General features: G+C 44.3%; 1 protein-coding gene across 4 annotated transcripts in view; it reads left to right on the top strand.

Moving 5' to 3' along the window:
- STON2 (stonin 2) overlaps positions 1-15,392 on the top strand; it is a 113,391-nt gene that overhangs the window by 30,024 nt on the left and 67,975 nt on the right. For all 4 annotated transcript variants that reach the window (XR_010600713.1, XM_005311157.5, XM_005311159.5 and 1 more), the window contains one exon: positions 4,411-4,608. Coding sequence is in view for 3 of the 4 variants with exons in the window: in XM_005311157.5 (XP_005311214.2) it covers positions 4,411-4,608 (198 nt within the window). In the remaining variant the exon portion in view is untranslated. The remainder of the gene's footprint in view (positions 1-4,410; positions 4,609-15,392) is intronic.

Here is a 15,392-nt window from a genome sequence, read left to right as displayed (position 1 = left end):
ATTTCAAGGAAAGACTGGCTCATTTTGGAGCCCTATGTCAGTGATTATGAGAAGCGTGAGAGCAGCAGGACTGTCTGTAGAGAAGTCGAAACAAGTTGAAGTCTCTGAAGTGAAAAGCTAAACACGTTTTGTATTTTCAGATCAATACATAATAGTTGTTTGAACTGATGTTTAACCCATGTAGTCTAGTGTGAATCATTAGCTAAAATAACGTATGCCTCATTGGGTTCTAAGTTGTAATGGTGAGGGACCAGATGAAGGGCTTATCTGCATGGGGAAATTGACAAGAATAACTATAGAGGAATAAGCTATTTTGCAATGGCTATTTTGGAATAACTCCCCCTGAGGACACTATTCTGGAATAAAAGTTGCTTTATTCTGGAATAATGAGTGTGCTTCCTAAAGAAGTAATTATTTTGCAATAAAATCACTTTGTTCACATAGGAAGGATTCTGAAATAGCTGTTGTGGAATAGCTTATTCCTCAATAACTATTCTAGTCAATTTCCCTGTTTAGACAAGTCCTGAATGTAACAAGTGGGCCACACTTGAATTATTTAATGATGCATCTTTCTGCATTAATCAAAATTAATGCATTTAATATCTGAGTCCTTTTTTTTTACTGTTGATTTATCTCTAAGGTATTTTAATAAAATGATAAGTCATCTTCTAAGATCAATGTACAAGCTACACTTAGAAAAACTCCTTTCATGTCAGTTGTCCGGGCAACCTATGGAGACCACTCTTAAAAGCCTGTCTGCTATGACTGACTGATATTGTTGTGTGTGTCAAAATAATTCTAGATAAAGTTTCAAGTCTGGCCTCCTAGACATTTCATGCCATGTCTAACTCAATTGCTAAGGGAACTCAGAGTTTATAACCATACGCTTCTCACCTTTCTTTTCTGAGCAGCTTCCCATTTTAAAAGGTTTCATCTCTACCCATTAGCCAAGCAGATTTAGCAATCGCACATCTGCAATGATTTTGTTGCGATGTAATTTACACTATGCTTGTCAGCCAGTCATGTGCAATGGGGAATAGACCTCCTGACACTCTGCTCCACGACCACTGATCTTGATCCAGTTGGGTACCAGTCTAGTAGCCCAGACTTGCATACACACAAGTAGATTGGGAGTCTGTCCACTAGAGGGCAATGGTGTAGATATAGATATAGATGCACCCTTAAAATGATGAGGTTGTGGCACAGTTTGGATAGTTTATCTATATATGCCTCAGGATGTATTCTTTTCATGAGATTTAGTCCCAGCGTACCCATTATGACTAATCTTCTGGAAACTAGAAATATACAGATAGATCCTCCTTTGCCATATCTTCCAACATGCTAGCAAATGAATGGAATCTAATGAGAGCTGAATGTACACTATGGGATGAGGGCATAACCTATGGTTCAGAGATTACACAACAAATTCATAAATGTAGGAATTAGGGTATCCTAAATTTCATATTGATTAGCAGTTGGAGTTATAGCCAACATGCTACTGTCAGCCTTTTATCTTCTCTGTGTAATAAATATAGATGTAATAACTTGAAAAGCAGCAGCTGGGCCAAGATTAAGATTAAAATCAGAAGCAATAGGTGATCCTAATTGAGAAATGAGAATATAATGCAGTAAAGAAAACTTTCTGAGCTGATGAAAGATGGACTGTCCTAGGGCAAAATATTCAGTTCTGTTGTAAGTAAAGACGCATCTTCTGTGTCAATCTCTCTCCCTGGAGAAGTATGCAATATTCTGAGGGCATCCCCTCCATATTCTTGATGATGTCTTTGGAACAACCAAATAAAAGAATCATACCCCAGGGAATTTAGAGCACATTTTATGCCAAGCCCAAAGTATGCAGGTCAGGATTTAGAGAAGTTTGTTCTGTGTGGATACCCATGCGATACAAAAATAAGCATTAGCATTCATAGTTATGTACATTGCTAATGAATCTCTATACCTTGAGTCAAGTTTCTCTCAGCATTCTCGTTATCTCTTTCAGGTGCAGCTCTAGGCTTGTATGAATTTGGAGGTTCTCCATACCCCACAAATCAGATTTAGATTAAAACTGTCTGTGTCCTATTGCTCTAACTGCTCTAACAGTACTGTGGACAAAACAAAACATGTACAATGCATTTTCACTAAAGATGAGTTAATGAGGATGCAGTCATCTCTAGATCAGGTTTAGGTTGAGGCTAGTATTTAGCACTGAAATCTGGCAAGCTGATACAAGTTGACCCCAAATGAGCAAAAATCTAGTGCAATCAGCTGAGATTGTGATACCTCTATTATCTGGGGCTGCATCTGAACCAGATCAGGAATATGGGCTATTTCTGGGTTGTATCATCAGGTCAGTTTAATTTTATTTTTATAATCTGTGTAATTTTCATGGTGCACTAGCCTAATCTGGCTGGTGCTTTTGAGTGGGCAGCACTGAAGGAGACTGGTTAATTATATAAAATTGGCCATGTAGGAACTGCACTGTTATATGACATGGACACTCAGAACTTACCAGCAACAGCAGGAATAGAACTTGGTTTGGATCCTCCTGCACCAAAATCACAGCGCCCAATTGCTTGATCTACAGGAGAATCTCCTCTAGTCCTCAGCAATATAAGATCTGTGACACACAGTTGAGCAATTCTGATTCCATCCATCAGAAGGCACTAATGACACACATTAGCTAATTGAATCGCAATAGGTATTATAAAAATAACTATGTAACTCTGACATCTGAGGAAATGGGAGCTATGTTTATGAAGGATTAGTACTCTGATTTAGCATACCTTTGCAATAGTTGCGGTCTTCCTTGCTAGAGAAAGGGGGCAAATAGTCACCATTTTCCTGCTTCTCATGTAACTCTATCTACATGTTAATAAAGTGCCAGTCATGGTGTTAACCAGGTGCTGTTCTTATTGTAGCAGATGTCATGGTTCATTGTCAAACTGAGATGGCGTATCTAATGGGGTTTGCAGGGGTCAGTCTTGGTTCTGATACTATTCAATATTTTCATTAATGACTTGGATAATGGAGTGGAGAGTACGCTTATAAAATTTGCAGATGACACTGAGCTGGAAGGGGTTGCAAGCACTCTGGAGGACAGATTAGAATTCAAAATGACTATGACAAATTGGAGAATTGGTCTGAATTCAACAAAATGAAATTCAATGAAGTGCGAAGTACTTCACTTAGGAAGGAGAAGTCAAATGCACAACTACAAAATTGGGAATAACTGGCTAGGTAGTAGTACTGCTGAAAAGGATCTTGGGGTTATAGTAGATCACAAATTGAATATGAATCAACAGTGTGATGCAGTTAAGAATAAGGCTAATGTCGTTCTGGGGTATACTAACAAAAGTGTTTTATGCAAGACACGGAAGGTAATTGTCATGCTCTATTCTGCACTGGTGAGGCCTCAGCTGGAGTGCTGTGTCCAGTTCAGAGCACAACACTTCAGGAAAGATGTGGACAAATTGGCAAGAGACCCTTCCAGCCCTACATTTCCATGATTCTATGATTCCATATAGGGATATTTGCTGTGATGCAGGCCTCCAGTAAGAAATTACGAAGCAGCATTTCAGCTAAAGGCAAGGAACTACACTGAAGCTAAAGAATTGTTCAGCTCATGTATCTTAGTGTCTGATGGAGCGAGACCAGCATTTGGCCCTCTAGGTCTCATTTCTGGGCACATGAAACAATAGACCCTGAGGAAAGAAAGCTAGGCTGTGGCCAAAGCATAATCATAGTTTAAAACTATATCAGTTTAGACCCATTTTTTTCTGTTAGTTAAATAGTCATGATAGTGGCCAATAATAATGCCAGAATTCTTGAGCCTGAGGTTTATGGTTAATCACAGGTTCAACTCCCCATGTTAGTGTCACACTTTGGGAAGTTTTACCTTTTTAAAACTGACAAGTCTCTTTTAATTTTAAAAACAATGAGGGAAAGGAAAGCCAGGGACTTATAGAGCCAGGCCTACTACAAGCTTCCCCACAAGGGTAACACAATCCTGATCTGCAGCATTCCCTGCTATTCCAGTCCTGGGCACCTTCTTCTGCCAGTGCACCTCACTCTTGACTTCTTGTTATTCTACTCCTGCTTCTCTCCCAGGCAGAGCCAGTCAGTCAGGCTGAATTATACTAAGCCATGTCATGTGAACAAATGGAGTCCAGGCTGACAATTGTGACCTAAACCAGGAATTGAACATGGCTCTCCAGAGGTTAAAAGGGTTAATGAGTTATAACGTGCTGTTACAAAGCCTTCCCCTCCTATGCTAATGAATCACTGGGCTGTCATGCTCCTCTATCCCAAAGATCTTCAGTGCCACTCATGCTCCCCTCCCCCCTCAAATCTGCCCTCCTGCAACTCTGTGTCATCCAGCTCACTAAATTTCTGTTTGTTTCACACATCCAGCCCTTCCATCAAGAGCACCCTGCTGGACTTCTCCCTCCTCAGATTATTCTGAGAGACAGCCCCTTGCCTCAGAGAGCAGCTGGACGACCAACTCAGAGGACACCAGCAGCCAAAGCATTGCCCCCTCCTACACAGATTTGCAGTCGATAAATACTGAAGATCTGACCAGTGGTGGGGCTTCTGCAGCAGACTCAGCTGGTAAGACAAACAGCACTTCTTACGTGTTTCTGTTTCTTCACAGTCTCAACCAAACTCACCTGATTTGGATCTGTTCAGAACTGAAGGATAGAGTTTGGCTCCAGAACCAGAACAAACTTCACCACCATGTGGATCTATAATTTTGGTTTGGCCCACTATAGAGATGGGAGTGAGCCATTAAATTCAGATGCATATCCAAATGTCCTCAAAGTTCAGGTGTGCTTGGCTCAGGCCTATCTCTAGTTAACTGGATGGGATTCAAGAGCTTTTTCACAAGCTACCAAGCTTGCACAAGCTGATTTATTCTTTCTTTCTTTTTTTTTTCTTTCTTTCTTTCTTTTCTGTAAATGGGGCTGGGGATGGTATTACAGGAGTTGAATGGAAAGGAAGCAACCTGGCTCTGGATAAGAGAGCACTGAAAGGTTCTGAGTGTAGAAGGTGTGCTTAATCTTGAAGACTCTAGCTGCTGGAAGCCTTATTCCATTTGTTTGTTTGAACTCTGGCAGAGGGAAGCCATTTATTTTGTGTTGGTCTTTGTCAATAAGGGCCTGGTTTCAGCCTACAGCAGCTGGACAAACCTTCGGCAAATTGTCCTGCAAAGGAATAGTGGGTTGGCAAAGTATAATGAGACACAACATGGTTTTAAACTTTAAGTAGGGTGACCAGATGTCCCGATTTTATAGGGACAGTCCCGTTTTTTGGGTCTTTTTCTTATATAGGCTCCTATTACCCCCCACCCACTGTCCCGATTTTTCACACTTGCTGTTTGGTCACCCTAACTTTAAGTAATATTTGTGAAGATGTAACTGTTGCTGGTAAAATGACTGGTTGCCCCATATCTTGCCACTGTTTTATTTCATTGTCTCAATAAGCAAAGGGAAGAACTTGGGAGTTCTTGTTATTAGTTCTGTACTTCTCAGAAGAAGTAACACAAGACATCTGTGTTACCAATACAATGAAGATATTTACTCTTTCTGAAGTAGCTGCTTGTCTTCATTATCAAAATATTCCATATCTGCATGTGAGAAGAGAGAGGAAGAGAGTGAGAGGTTGAGGTTAAACTGTTGCTAGATTTCCTGTGTGACCTTGGATAAATCTATTTTTTTATGAGATTACTAGTTTGGCTGCTAAAGGTAATGGTGTTGATGTAATAGACTTTGATAAGGCATTTGACTTGCTATTGCTTGACATTTTGATAAAAAACCTAGAACAAAATAAAATTAATATGGCACACATTCAATGGATTAAAAGCTGGCTAACTGAAAGGTGTCAAAACGTAATTGTAAATGGGGAATCGTCATCGAATGAGCGTGTTCTAGTGGGACTCTGCAGGGTTCAGTTCTTGGCCCTATGCTATTTAACATTTTTATTAATGACCTGGAAGAAACATAAAATTATCAATGATAAAGGTTGCAGATGAAACAAAAATTGGGGAAGTTGTAAATAATGAAGAGGACAAGTCATTGATACAGAGAGATCTGACTCACTTCTAAGCTAGGTTCAAGCAACCAATATGCAGTTTAATATGGTTAAATGTAAGCGTATACATCTAGGAACAAAGGCCATACTTACTGGATGAGGGGACTCTATCCTGGGAAGTAGTGACTCTGAAAAAGATTTAAGGCAGGGGTTCTCAAATTGGGGGTCAGGACCCCACAGGGGGTCGCAAGGTTATTACATGGGGAGTCATGAGCTGTCAACCTCCATCCCAAATCGCGCTTTGTATCCAGCATTTATAATGGTGTTAAATATATAAAAAAGTTTTTTTTAATGTACAAGGGGGGTCGCATTCAGAGGCTTGCTGTGTGAAAGGAGTCACCGGTACAAAAGTCTGAGAACCCCTGATTTAAGGGTTGTGGTAGAAAATCAGCTGAGCATGAGCTCCCAGTGCAATACTGTGACCAAAAGGGCTAATGCAGTCCTGGAAAGCATGAACAGGGGAATCTCAAATAAGAGTAGAAAGGTTATTTTACCTCTATATCTGGCACTGGTGCAACTGCTGCTGAAATATTGTATCAAGTTCTGGGATCAACAATTCAAGAAAAATGTTGATAAATTGGAGAGGGTTCAGAGAGAGGCTACAAGAATGCTTAAAGGATTAGAAAACATGCCTTATAGTGATAGACTCAAAGAACTCAATCTATTTAGCTTAACAATGAGAAAGTTAAAGGGTGACTTGATCACAGTCTCTAAGTTTCTACATGGGGAACAAATGTTTAATAATGGACTCTTCAATCTAGTAGAAAAAGGTATAACAAGATCCAACGGCTAGAACAGGGATGGGCAACCTTCGGCACGCAACCCGCCAGGGTAAGCACCCTGGCAGGCCAGGCTGGTTTGTTTACCTGCCACGTCCACAGGTTCGTCCGATCACGGTGGCTCCCACTGGCTGCGGTTCGGCGCCCCAGACCAATGGGGGCTGTGGGAAGCGGTGCAGGCCGAGAGATGTGCTGGCTGCGGCTTCTTGCAGCTCCTATTGGCCTGGAATGGCGAACTGTGGCCAGTGGGAGCCGCGATTGGCCAAACCTGCAGACGTGGCAGCTAAACAAACCGGCCTGGCCTGCCAGGGGCTTACCCTGGCAGGCCACTTGCCAAAAGTTGCCAATCCCTGTTTTAGACATTTGCAGTGGAGAGGGCTTCAGGGATACAGTCCTCTTTACTTTCCCATAGAAGGGTAAGAAGGAAAGGGAAATCTTTGGGGGTTGGGTATACGAGGAACTATTCAGGGGGAGGAAGGGTTTGGAAAGTCTCCAAGGTAGAATATGAAAGAGATAATAAAACAAAAAAAAGGTGAAACAAAAGTCAATTTTATTTAAAACTATTCGGCAGATTATAAGGCCAGAAGCAATGACTATGATCTTATTATTATGATTTAATCTGACCCCCTGCATAACACAGGCTAAAAAAACAGGACCCAGTAATTTCAGCATCAAACCCATAACTTCTGTTTAATATGTAGCATATCATAAGCTAACTTTGCCACAATTTGTTTTTTAAAATTGCATTCAGTTGGATGCAAAACATCCTGAGACCTTGGCAAATGACGACTCGCCCCTTTCCAGTTGCCTGAACTGTTCGAGGCTTAGAGGCCACTAACATGCAGCTCCTTTGTTATAAAGCTCTTCCCTGAGTTATTGAATGATTAAAACAAAGATTTTTACTGACAGTGTTGCCAACTCTCACCATTTCTTTGTGACTAATGTGATTTCATCCAGGGCTGGTGACAGTCTCCCATGAATTTCAGCCCTGCCTGAGGTGGGTGGGAGGAACCCCTGGTTGTCTTCCCCATGCCCACCTCCTGAGGAAGAACACCTGCTTCAGGAGGCAGGTAGGAGTCTCTCCCTCTCTCTTCAGGAGAAGAGAGGAGTTTTGGGGTAGGGGAGAGGGAGCAGTAGACATCATTCTTATGGGAAGGGAGGACGGATCAGAGAGAGCCCCCAGCAATTCAGAATAGCTGTGCTTCCTCCTTCCCTACTGTGCACAATGGGTCAGTCTGCTTCCTGCTCCGCCCCACTCTCCTCTCCATCCCTGCAACACCAGGCCTGGGAAGGGGGAGGGGATGAAGCCCCTAAATGCCCCTCCCCCTTAGGCCTGGGAAGGGAAAGAGGACCCTGCTGCAGCTGGCTTCCCAGTCACAGGACAGAAGGTGGAAGTGAAGAATCCCAGGAGCTGCCAGAGGAGTAGAGGGAGGTGGGGGTGGGGGCAGAACTGATTTGGGAGCTCTGGGGGATGCTTAATTAATTGCTGGGAGGTGGGACAAGCAGACTTGGGGAGGACAATTAGCATTGCCAACATTCCCATATGTACTGACTGAGGTGACTCTGGTCCCCGGTGCAGGGGCTCTCACTGGCTGCTCGATGGTACAGAGCGTCCAGCTTCTCCACAATATATAATGATTTTGGGGGTCTGACTCATGATTTTTGTCCTGTTGGGGTTGGCAATACTATAATTTATTTATGCTTATGTCTGGTTTGTTTTCCGGTTCCCAGATGATAGCACAAGCCTACTGGATCAGATTTCCAGTACTGCATGGGAATGTTTAAATAAAAAGTGTTTTTGTTTAAACAGAGGGAGGAAAATATTATTTCTGGTTACACTGTAATGTAATGTTTCACAGTGAAATCAGAACTGTTCAACTTTGAGTCATTAGCCCTATATTGCCCAGAGCTATGGAAGAGTCTATTTCTGCTCATGTGGCAGAGGTTGAGTTCTATACCCATTGCCACCATCAAGTTCCTAATGCCCAAGCTCTGCAGCATAGTGACAACCATGACATCCTAAGTGGCTGTGGATTTGTTACAGGATTATGTTTTGTAAACTCCTTTGGGTTATAAACATTTACATTTTGGACATAAAGCTAGTTGTTTTTCAGACTCAGGCAGATCAAGGACTTGAACATGGATCTCTGATAACTCAGGTAAGGGCCTGAACCACGGGGCTTTTGGGAATTTTGGGCTCACTTATTTGCTCTTTTTTTCTTTTCCTAGTAAAGCTAGTTGTTGATGGATTCAAAAGATCAAGAACCACTTCTTCCCACCCCATTCTAGCTTCTCTCTCTCCGTGCCTGTCCACTGACTTTTCAATAAAGTCACAGCAACTGAGGGGAAAGTGAACAGCATTCCATCCCCAGTCATGGGACTGAGCAGCTGACCTCTCCTTTATGTGGGCAATACCTCAAGAGAACAGCTGTGGGGAGATGCTCTGTAATTCATCTCATGCCACTGAGGTGAGCTAGGCTAGGCAAAGCCCTCTATTTGTGTTTGTAATTATTACAGCTCTCAGGCTCTGGCATGTTTACCTTGGCTCCATTTGCTCTGTAATGCACTGCAGAAAGCCACAAGCTTCTGTGAGAAGTAGGAGTTCAGTTGGGGATTTTCAGCCCAACAGAAGGGTTTCAGGCTCCAGCCTAACTGAGGATAGAAATTCTTGGTATTATACCTTCAGTGGCTGGATCTAACTGCTGTATTGAAAGGAGAACATCTGTGTTTGGGTCCCATCCTGTAAGGTGCTGAGTTCCCTCCTAGCTCCCGTGAAGTCTCTGGGAGTAAAGAACACCAAGCACCTCCCAGGATCACGCCCTTTGGTTAAATACCAGGGTGTGAAAAACTTAAGGAGCAACATCAGCAGGGTGGTCTGGTCTCTGAGGTTTAGCTCTTGGCAGCACATAGCTGCACGATGAACAGGAGGCAAGGACAATGCAAAAGTAAATTCTCCTCAAGTGCTACTTCAGGAAGGTTAGTCTTACCATACAATACAGTGAGTTCCCTTTGGAGATAGATATCTGTGCCACATAGAACCTGACCCTGCAATTCTGGCAAATAGCTGGTCTCCCAGGGTGGATAAATGACATGGGAGAGGTGGATCCGGAGTGGCGGGGAAATCAGTGAGGTTTCAGCAGTAGCACAAGCTGCAGTTAGCTGTAACTCATTTCATATGCTCTGGCAATTAGGGGTATATTATCCTAAATGTGTGTGGGCGTGCTGTGCGAGGTTTCCTGCAGGAATGGGCAGGGGTGATTACAATTCACCCCAAAGATAGGCAGGGTCACATAGCAGTCTCAGGGAAAGTTCTCACTCCAATATGTGAGAATTGCCTTGTTTCTACCTTAATGTGGTATCACCTAAAGCCTGGGAAAAGCTGAAGGGATTATCTGGGTAAATTGAGGTATGCTGTGCACCAATGATGGTTTAGCGGATCAGTTTTAGCCCCAACTTTTCATTGAGCTACAGGGGGAAAACAGGAAGCAGATTTAATATAAAAGAAGGAAAAATGAGGGGATTATCTAGGCAAAATCTTTGGCTTCTCCCACACTGACAATTCATTCCTTTATGCCACTTGGAGTTTAGAGGCTTCTCCTGATTTTCTGACTTCGTCATTTTTTTCTGGATTCCTGCCTCCTTTGTTCCTTAATTGGGCCCAAATGTTGTGGGTTGTGGGGCTGGGTTGTTAAGTACTTTCCATCCATTATAGCTACTTCCCACCCCCCATGATGTGACTTTAGTGGTGGCTGGGTTGACAGCCCTGAGTACAAAGTCCTCTACTTAGCCCCAGAGCAGATATAGGATGGCCAGCAACAGAGTGAGCTTCTCCAATGCTGTCCTCCCTAAATATGACTTAACCCTGCAGGAACTGCCGCTAAGGCGGAGGGGAAGTTCAGTTTGCTTTGTTCATTCAGCCCTTGGCCTCTCAGACTGACAATTGAGATACTGGATTTTGTGACATGGACACCTGTCTGCTGAACTGAGATTCCCAACTCACATAAGCCAGACCTAATGGTGCTGTGTAAACCAACCCGGATTTGAAGTAGTCACCTAGATTAAAATTTTCCAGTGAGCTTTGGGCCAGATTTTCAAGTGCTCAGTACGCACAATCAAGGCCAGAGATCAGCTTCAATTTGGCCACTTACAATTGTTTCAGCAGTGCTCAGGACCCAGCAGCTCCCATTGTGACACTTATGGCCAGGTTGTCAAAAGAGCTCCATGCTGAGCTCTTCTGAACATCTGGCTACTGATTTTGGTGCCTAAATGGCAGCTGAACTCTTTTAGACATCTGGCCCTTAGTGAAGAGGCTCTGAACTCCTTTACCCGTTGCAGACGTGTGTAAACACAGAGGTGTCTGCAATTTTAACTAAAGTTGTGATGTTAAAGCAGGCTTGTTCTGAAAGTGGTCAATTTTGTGTGTAGACACTCATGCTTGGGTTTAAACTTGGCTTACGTTGGTTTAGCTTGCCATTGTCCTCCAGCAGGAGCTATTTCTGAGATGCAAGGGCCCAGCCTTCCCCTCCCATGTTTGTCTTTCCCATCTCAGGAGAGCTCATTATTAGGTTTGGTGAGTCTTTTGACTTCAGATGAATGTGATTGTTCTGTTCCCAGGGTAGAGCTCAGTGGTGGAGGCAGAGAAGAAAAAGAAAACCCTTCTCACATGAATATATGGATTTAAAATTTATTCCTAGCTTCAGGTCTTCAGTAACTTCAGTGCTATGAAACCAAAGATGAATTTGGCCCAGAAATGTATGTGTATGTGTGAGAAATGCTATGGTTAAATCTGCTTTGAAAATAAAATATCAATAGCACAGGAAAAATGAGCAAGAGAGTCCTGTATCCATGTATTCCTCAGAGTTGAGTAAATTTTACCAGTTCTGTGATTAGTGGAGAGAACAGCCTATTCAGCTTCATCCTGCCTCTTGATGCACGCTGAGAGAGAGAACCTGCCCATAAGGGCTAGGTGAACCTGCATCTGACTTTTGTTCCTGAACAAGGCCATGACCACACTACAAACTTTGGTCGATGCAAGTTACATGGGCATAAACCCACCACAGTTAGTACATTGCTTGTGTGCGTGCATATTTTGCTCCTTGTGTCAGCGGTGTGCATACTCGCCAGGAGTACCTGTATCATTGCACAGGACAGTGCACCATGGGTAGGTTTGAATGAGCTTGTGAATTGGAGTATCAGAAATAGGATGAAATTTAATAGCGAAAAGTGTAAGGTGATGCATTTGGGGATGACTAATAACAATTTTAGTTACAAGATGGGGACGCATTGGTTAGAAGTAACGGAAGAGGAGAAGGACCTAGGGGTTCTTGTAGACCGCAGGATGACTATGAGTCGACAATGTGACGTGGCGGTGAAAAAAGCCAATGCTGTCTTGGGATGCATTAGGCGAGGTATATCTAGTAGGGATAAGGAGGTCCTGCTTCCGTTGTACAAGGCGCTGGTGAGACCTCATTTGGAGTACTGTGTGCAGTTCTGGTCTCCCATGTTTAAAAAAGATGAACTCAAACTGGAACGGGTGCAGAGAAGGGCCACTAGGATGATCAGAGGAATGGAAAACCTGTCGTACGAAAGGAGACTAGAGGAGCTTGGGTTGTTTAGTCTGACAAAGCGAAGGCTGAGAGGGGATATGATTGCTATCTTTAAATATATTAGAGGGATTAATACAAGGGACGGAGAAGAATTATTCCAGTTTAGTACTAACGTGGATACAAGAACGAATGGATATAAACTGGCCGTGGGGAAGTTCAGACTTGAAATTAGACGAAGGTTTCTGACCGTCAGAGGGGTGAAATATTGGAATGGCCTACCGAGGGAAACGGTGGGGGCGACGGACCTGTCTGGTTTTAAGATTAAGTTAGATAAGTTTATGGAGGGAATGGTTTAATGGTAAAACATAGTAGTCAAGGAAAGCCAAGCAATGGTAGGTAAATAGTATAATGGCTAACAGGGGTCGGGCTGGAGACTCTTGCCTATATGCTCGGAGACTCTTGCCTATATGATCGCCATATTTGGGGTCGGGAAGGAATTTTCCTCCAGGGCAGATTGGCTGAGCCTCTGGAGGTTTTTCGCCTTCCTCCGCAGCATGGGGCAGGGATCTCTAGCAGGAGGGTCTCTGCCGATTGAAGTCACTAAAACAGGATTGGGGACTTCAACAGCAGAGTCCAGGGAAGGGGTAGGGACGGTTTTATGGCCTGCAGCATGCAGGGGGTCAGACCAGATGATCATAATGGTCCCTTCTGACCTTAAAGTCTATGAGTCTATGAGGTTTCCCATAAGGTTGCCAAACCTCCAGGATTGTCCTGGAGTCTCCAGGAATTAAGGGTTAATCTTTAATTAAAGATTATGTCATGTGATGAAACCTCCAGGTTTATAGAATCATAAAATATCAGGGTTGGAAGGGACCTCGGGAGGTCATCTAGTCCAACCCCCTGCTCAAAGCAGGACCAATCCCCAGACAGATTTTTACCCCAGATCCCTAAATGGTCCCCTCAAGGATTGAACTCACAACCCAGGGTTTAGCAGGCCCATGCTCAAACCACTGAGCTATCCCTCCCTAAAACTGGCAACTCTACTATCCCAGTGTGCAATCCGCCACCATTCAGTACACTGTCTTTTGTGAAGTTTTGGCAATACATGGTGGGGTTGAAATGAGTTGTGCAGGGGTGACTGGGAGCATGAGGTCAGCTTCCCCGTGTGCAACAGTCTCCATCCCATAATGTCATCTATATCCCATAATTTTCATGCCTCTTTTTTAAATCCCACAAACCTACATGGCCCTCCTCACTGTCCACTATCTCTGACAGAAGAATGGAGCCTGCACAGCTCTGCACTATCGTCATAAGCACTTGGAGCACAACATGCACGATCCTCTGTTGTTTGCAGAGCTGCAAGAAGAAAAGACTCAGTGGGGAACATGATGATTTCTTGGAGTACAGATTGCGGTGGGACATAGTGAGAACCAATTCAAGGTTGTTGGAAGTGTTCCAGAGGTGAAAGTAACTTACAGGACTTACCGGTACTGCCGGAGTCCTGAGGGGAGCGGGGCCTCAACCGGAAGAGGCGGGGCCTCTCAAGATTTAAAGGCCCTGGGGCACCGGCTGTGGCTAGGAGCCCCAGGGCCTTTAAATCAGCCCAGGGCTCCCAGCTGCAGAGGTGGCTGGGAGCCCCCGGGGCTCAGGGACAAATTAAAGGGCTCGGGGCTCCAGCTGCCACAGAGCTCCAGGCCTTTTAAATCTCCACCCGCAGCTCCAGCAGCCGGAGCTGTGGGGAGGGGGAGATTTAAAGGGCTCTTTAAGCAGCAGCAGGGAGCCCAGAGCCCTTTAAATCCCCACCGCAGAAGCCGGTGCAGTCTGGCACGGCGTACTGGCTCTTGCTGGTATGCCGGATCGGACCGGCTTACTTTCACTTTTGAGGTGTTCACAGAGCAGCTGTGGATGGTGGAGCACCACTTCTGGGCCTGAGAAAAGAGCACTGACTGGTGAGATTGCATCCCAATGCCAGTGTGAGATGATGAGCAGTGGCTGTAGAATTTTCGGATGCACAAGGCCACATTCCCGAATCTCACCCCAACCTTCCAGTGCAGGGACACCAAATTTAGAGCTGCACTGACAGCGGAGACGCGAGAGGCAATCGCACTGTGGAAACATGCAATGCCAGATTGCTGCTGGTCCATGGAAAATCATTTTGAAGTTTGAAATTCCACTGTGGGGGCTGTTCTGATGCAAGTGTGCAGGTCCGTTAATCGCCTCCCGCTACACAGGACTGTGATTCTCAGCAATGTGCAGGACACGGTGGATGAATTTGCTACAGTGTGGTTCCCGAACTGTGGTGGAGTAATAGACGACACACATATCCCTATTTTGGCACCAGACCACCTTGCCACAGAGTACATCAACAGAAAGGGCTAATTTTCCATGGTTATGCAAGCTTTAGTGGATCACGCGGGTGTTTCACCGACATCAATGTGGGCCAGTCAGGGAAGGTGCTTGATGTTCGCAACTTTAAGAACACAGGACTATTCAGAAAGCTACAAGCAGGGACTTTCTTTCCTGACCAGTGGATTACCAGTGGGAAGGTTGAAGGACCAGTGGATTACCATACTAGGTGACCCAGCTTACCCCTGACTCCCCTGGCTCATGAAGCCATTCGACAGCCCCATGGAAAGATTCAGCTACTGGCTCAGCAGGTGCAGAATTACAGTTGAATGTGCTTTTGGTGGATTGAAGGGACACTGGCATTGTTTACTCACAAGATTGAATCTCAGTCAGAAAAATATTCCAGTGGTTATAGCTTCCAGCTGTGTCCTGCATACTATCTGTGAAGCAAAGGGGGAGAAGTTGCTGCCAGGGTGGAGGGCAGAGGTGGAGCGGCTGCCTGCTGAGTTTGAACAGCCAGACATGAGATTTATTAGAAGAGCTCAATGTGGAGCTATATAGTTCAGGGTGGCTTTCAAAGAGTGCTTTAACAGTGAGCCACAGTATAATGTGATGTACTATACTCTACCCGGCC

This window comes from Chrysemys picta, chromosome 4 (genome assembly GCF_011386835.1).
Source record: "Chrysemys picta bellii isolate R12L10 chromosome 4, ASM1138683v2, whole genome shotgun sequence".
NCBI classification, from domain to species: domain Eukaryota; kingdom Metazoa; phylum Chordata; order Testudines; family Emydidae; genus Chrysemys; species Chrysemys picta.
The sequence above is the reverse complement of the archived record's forward strand: the minus strand, read 5'-3'. Positions and strand labels throughout refer to the sequence as shown.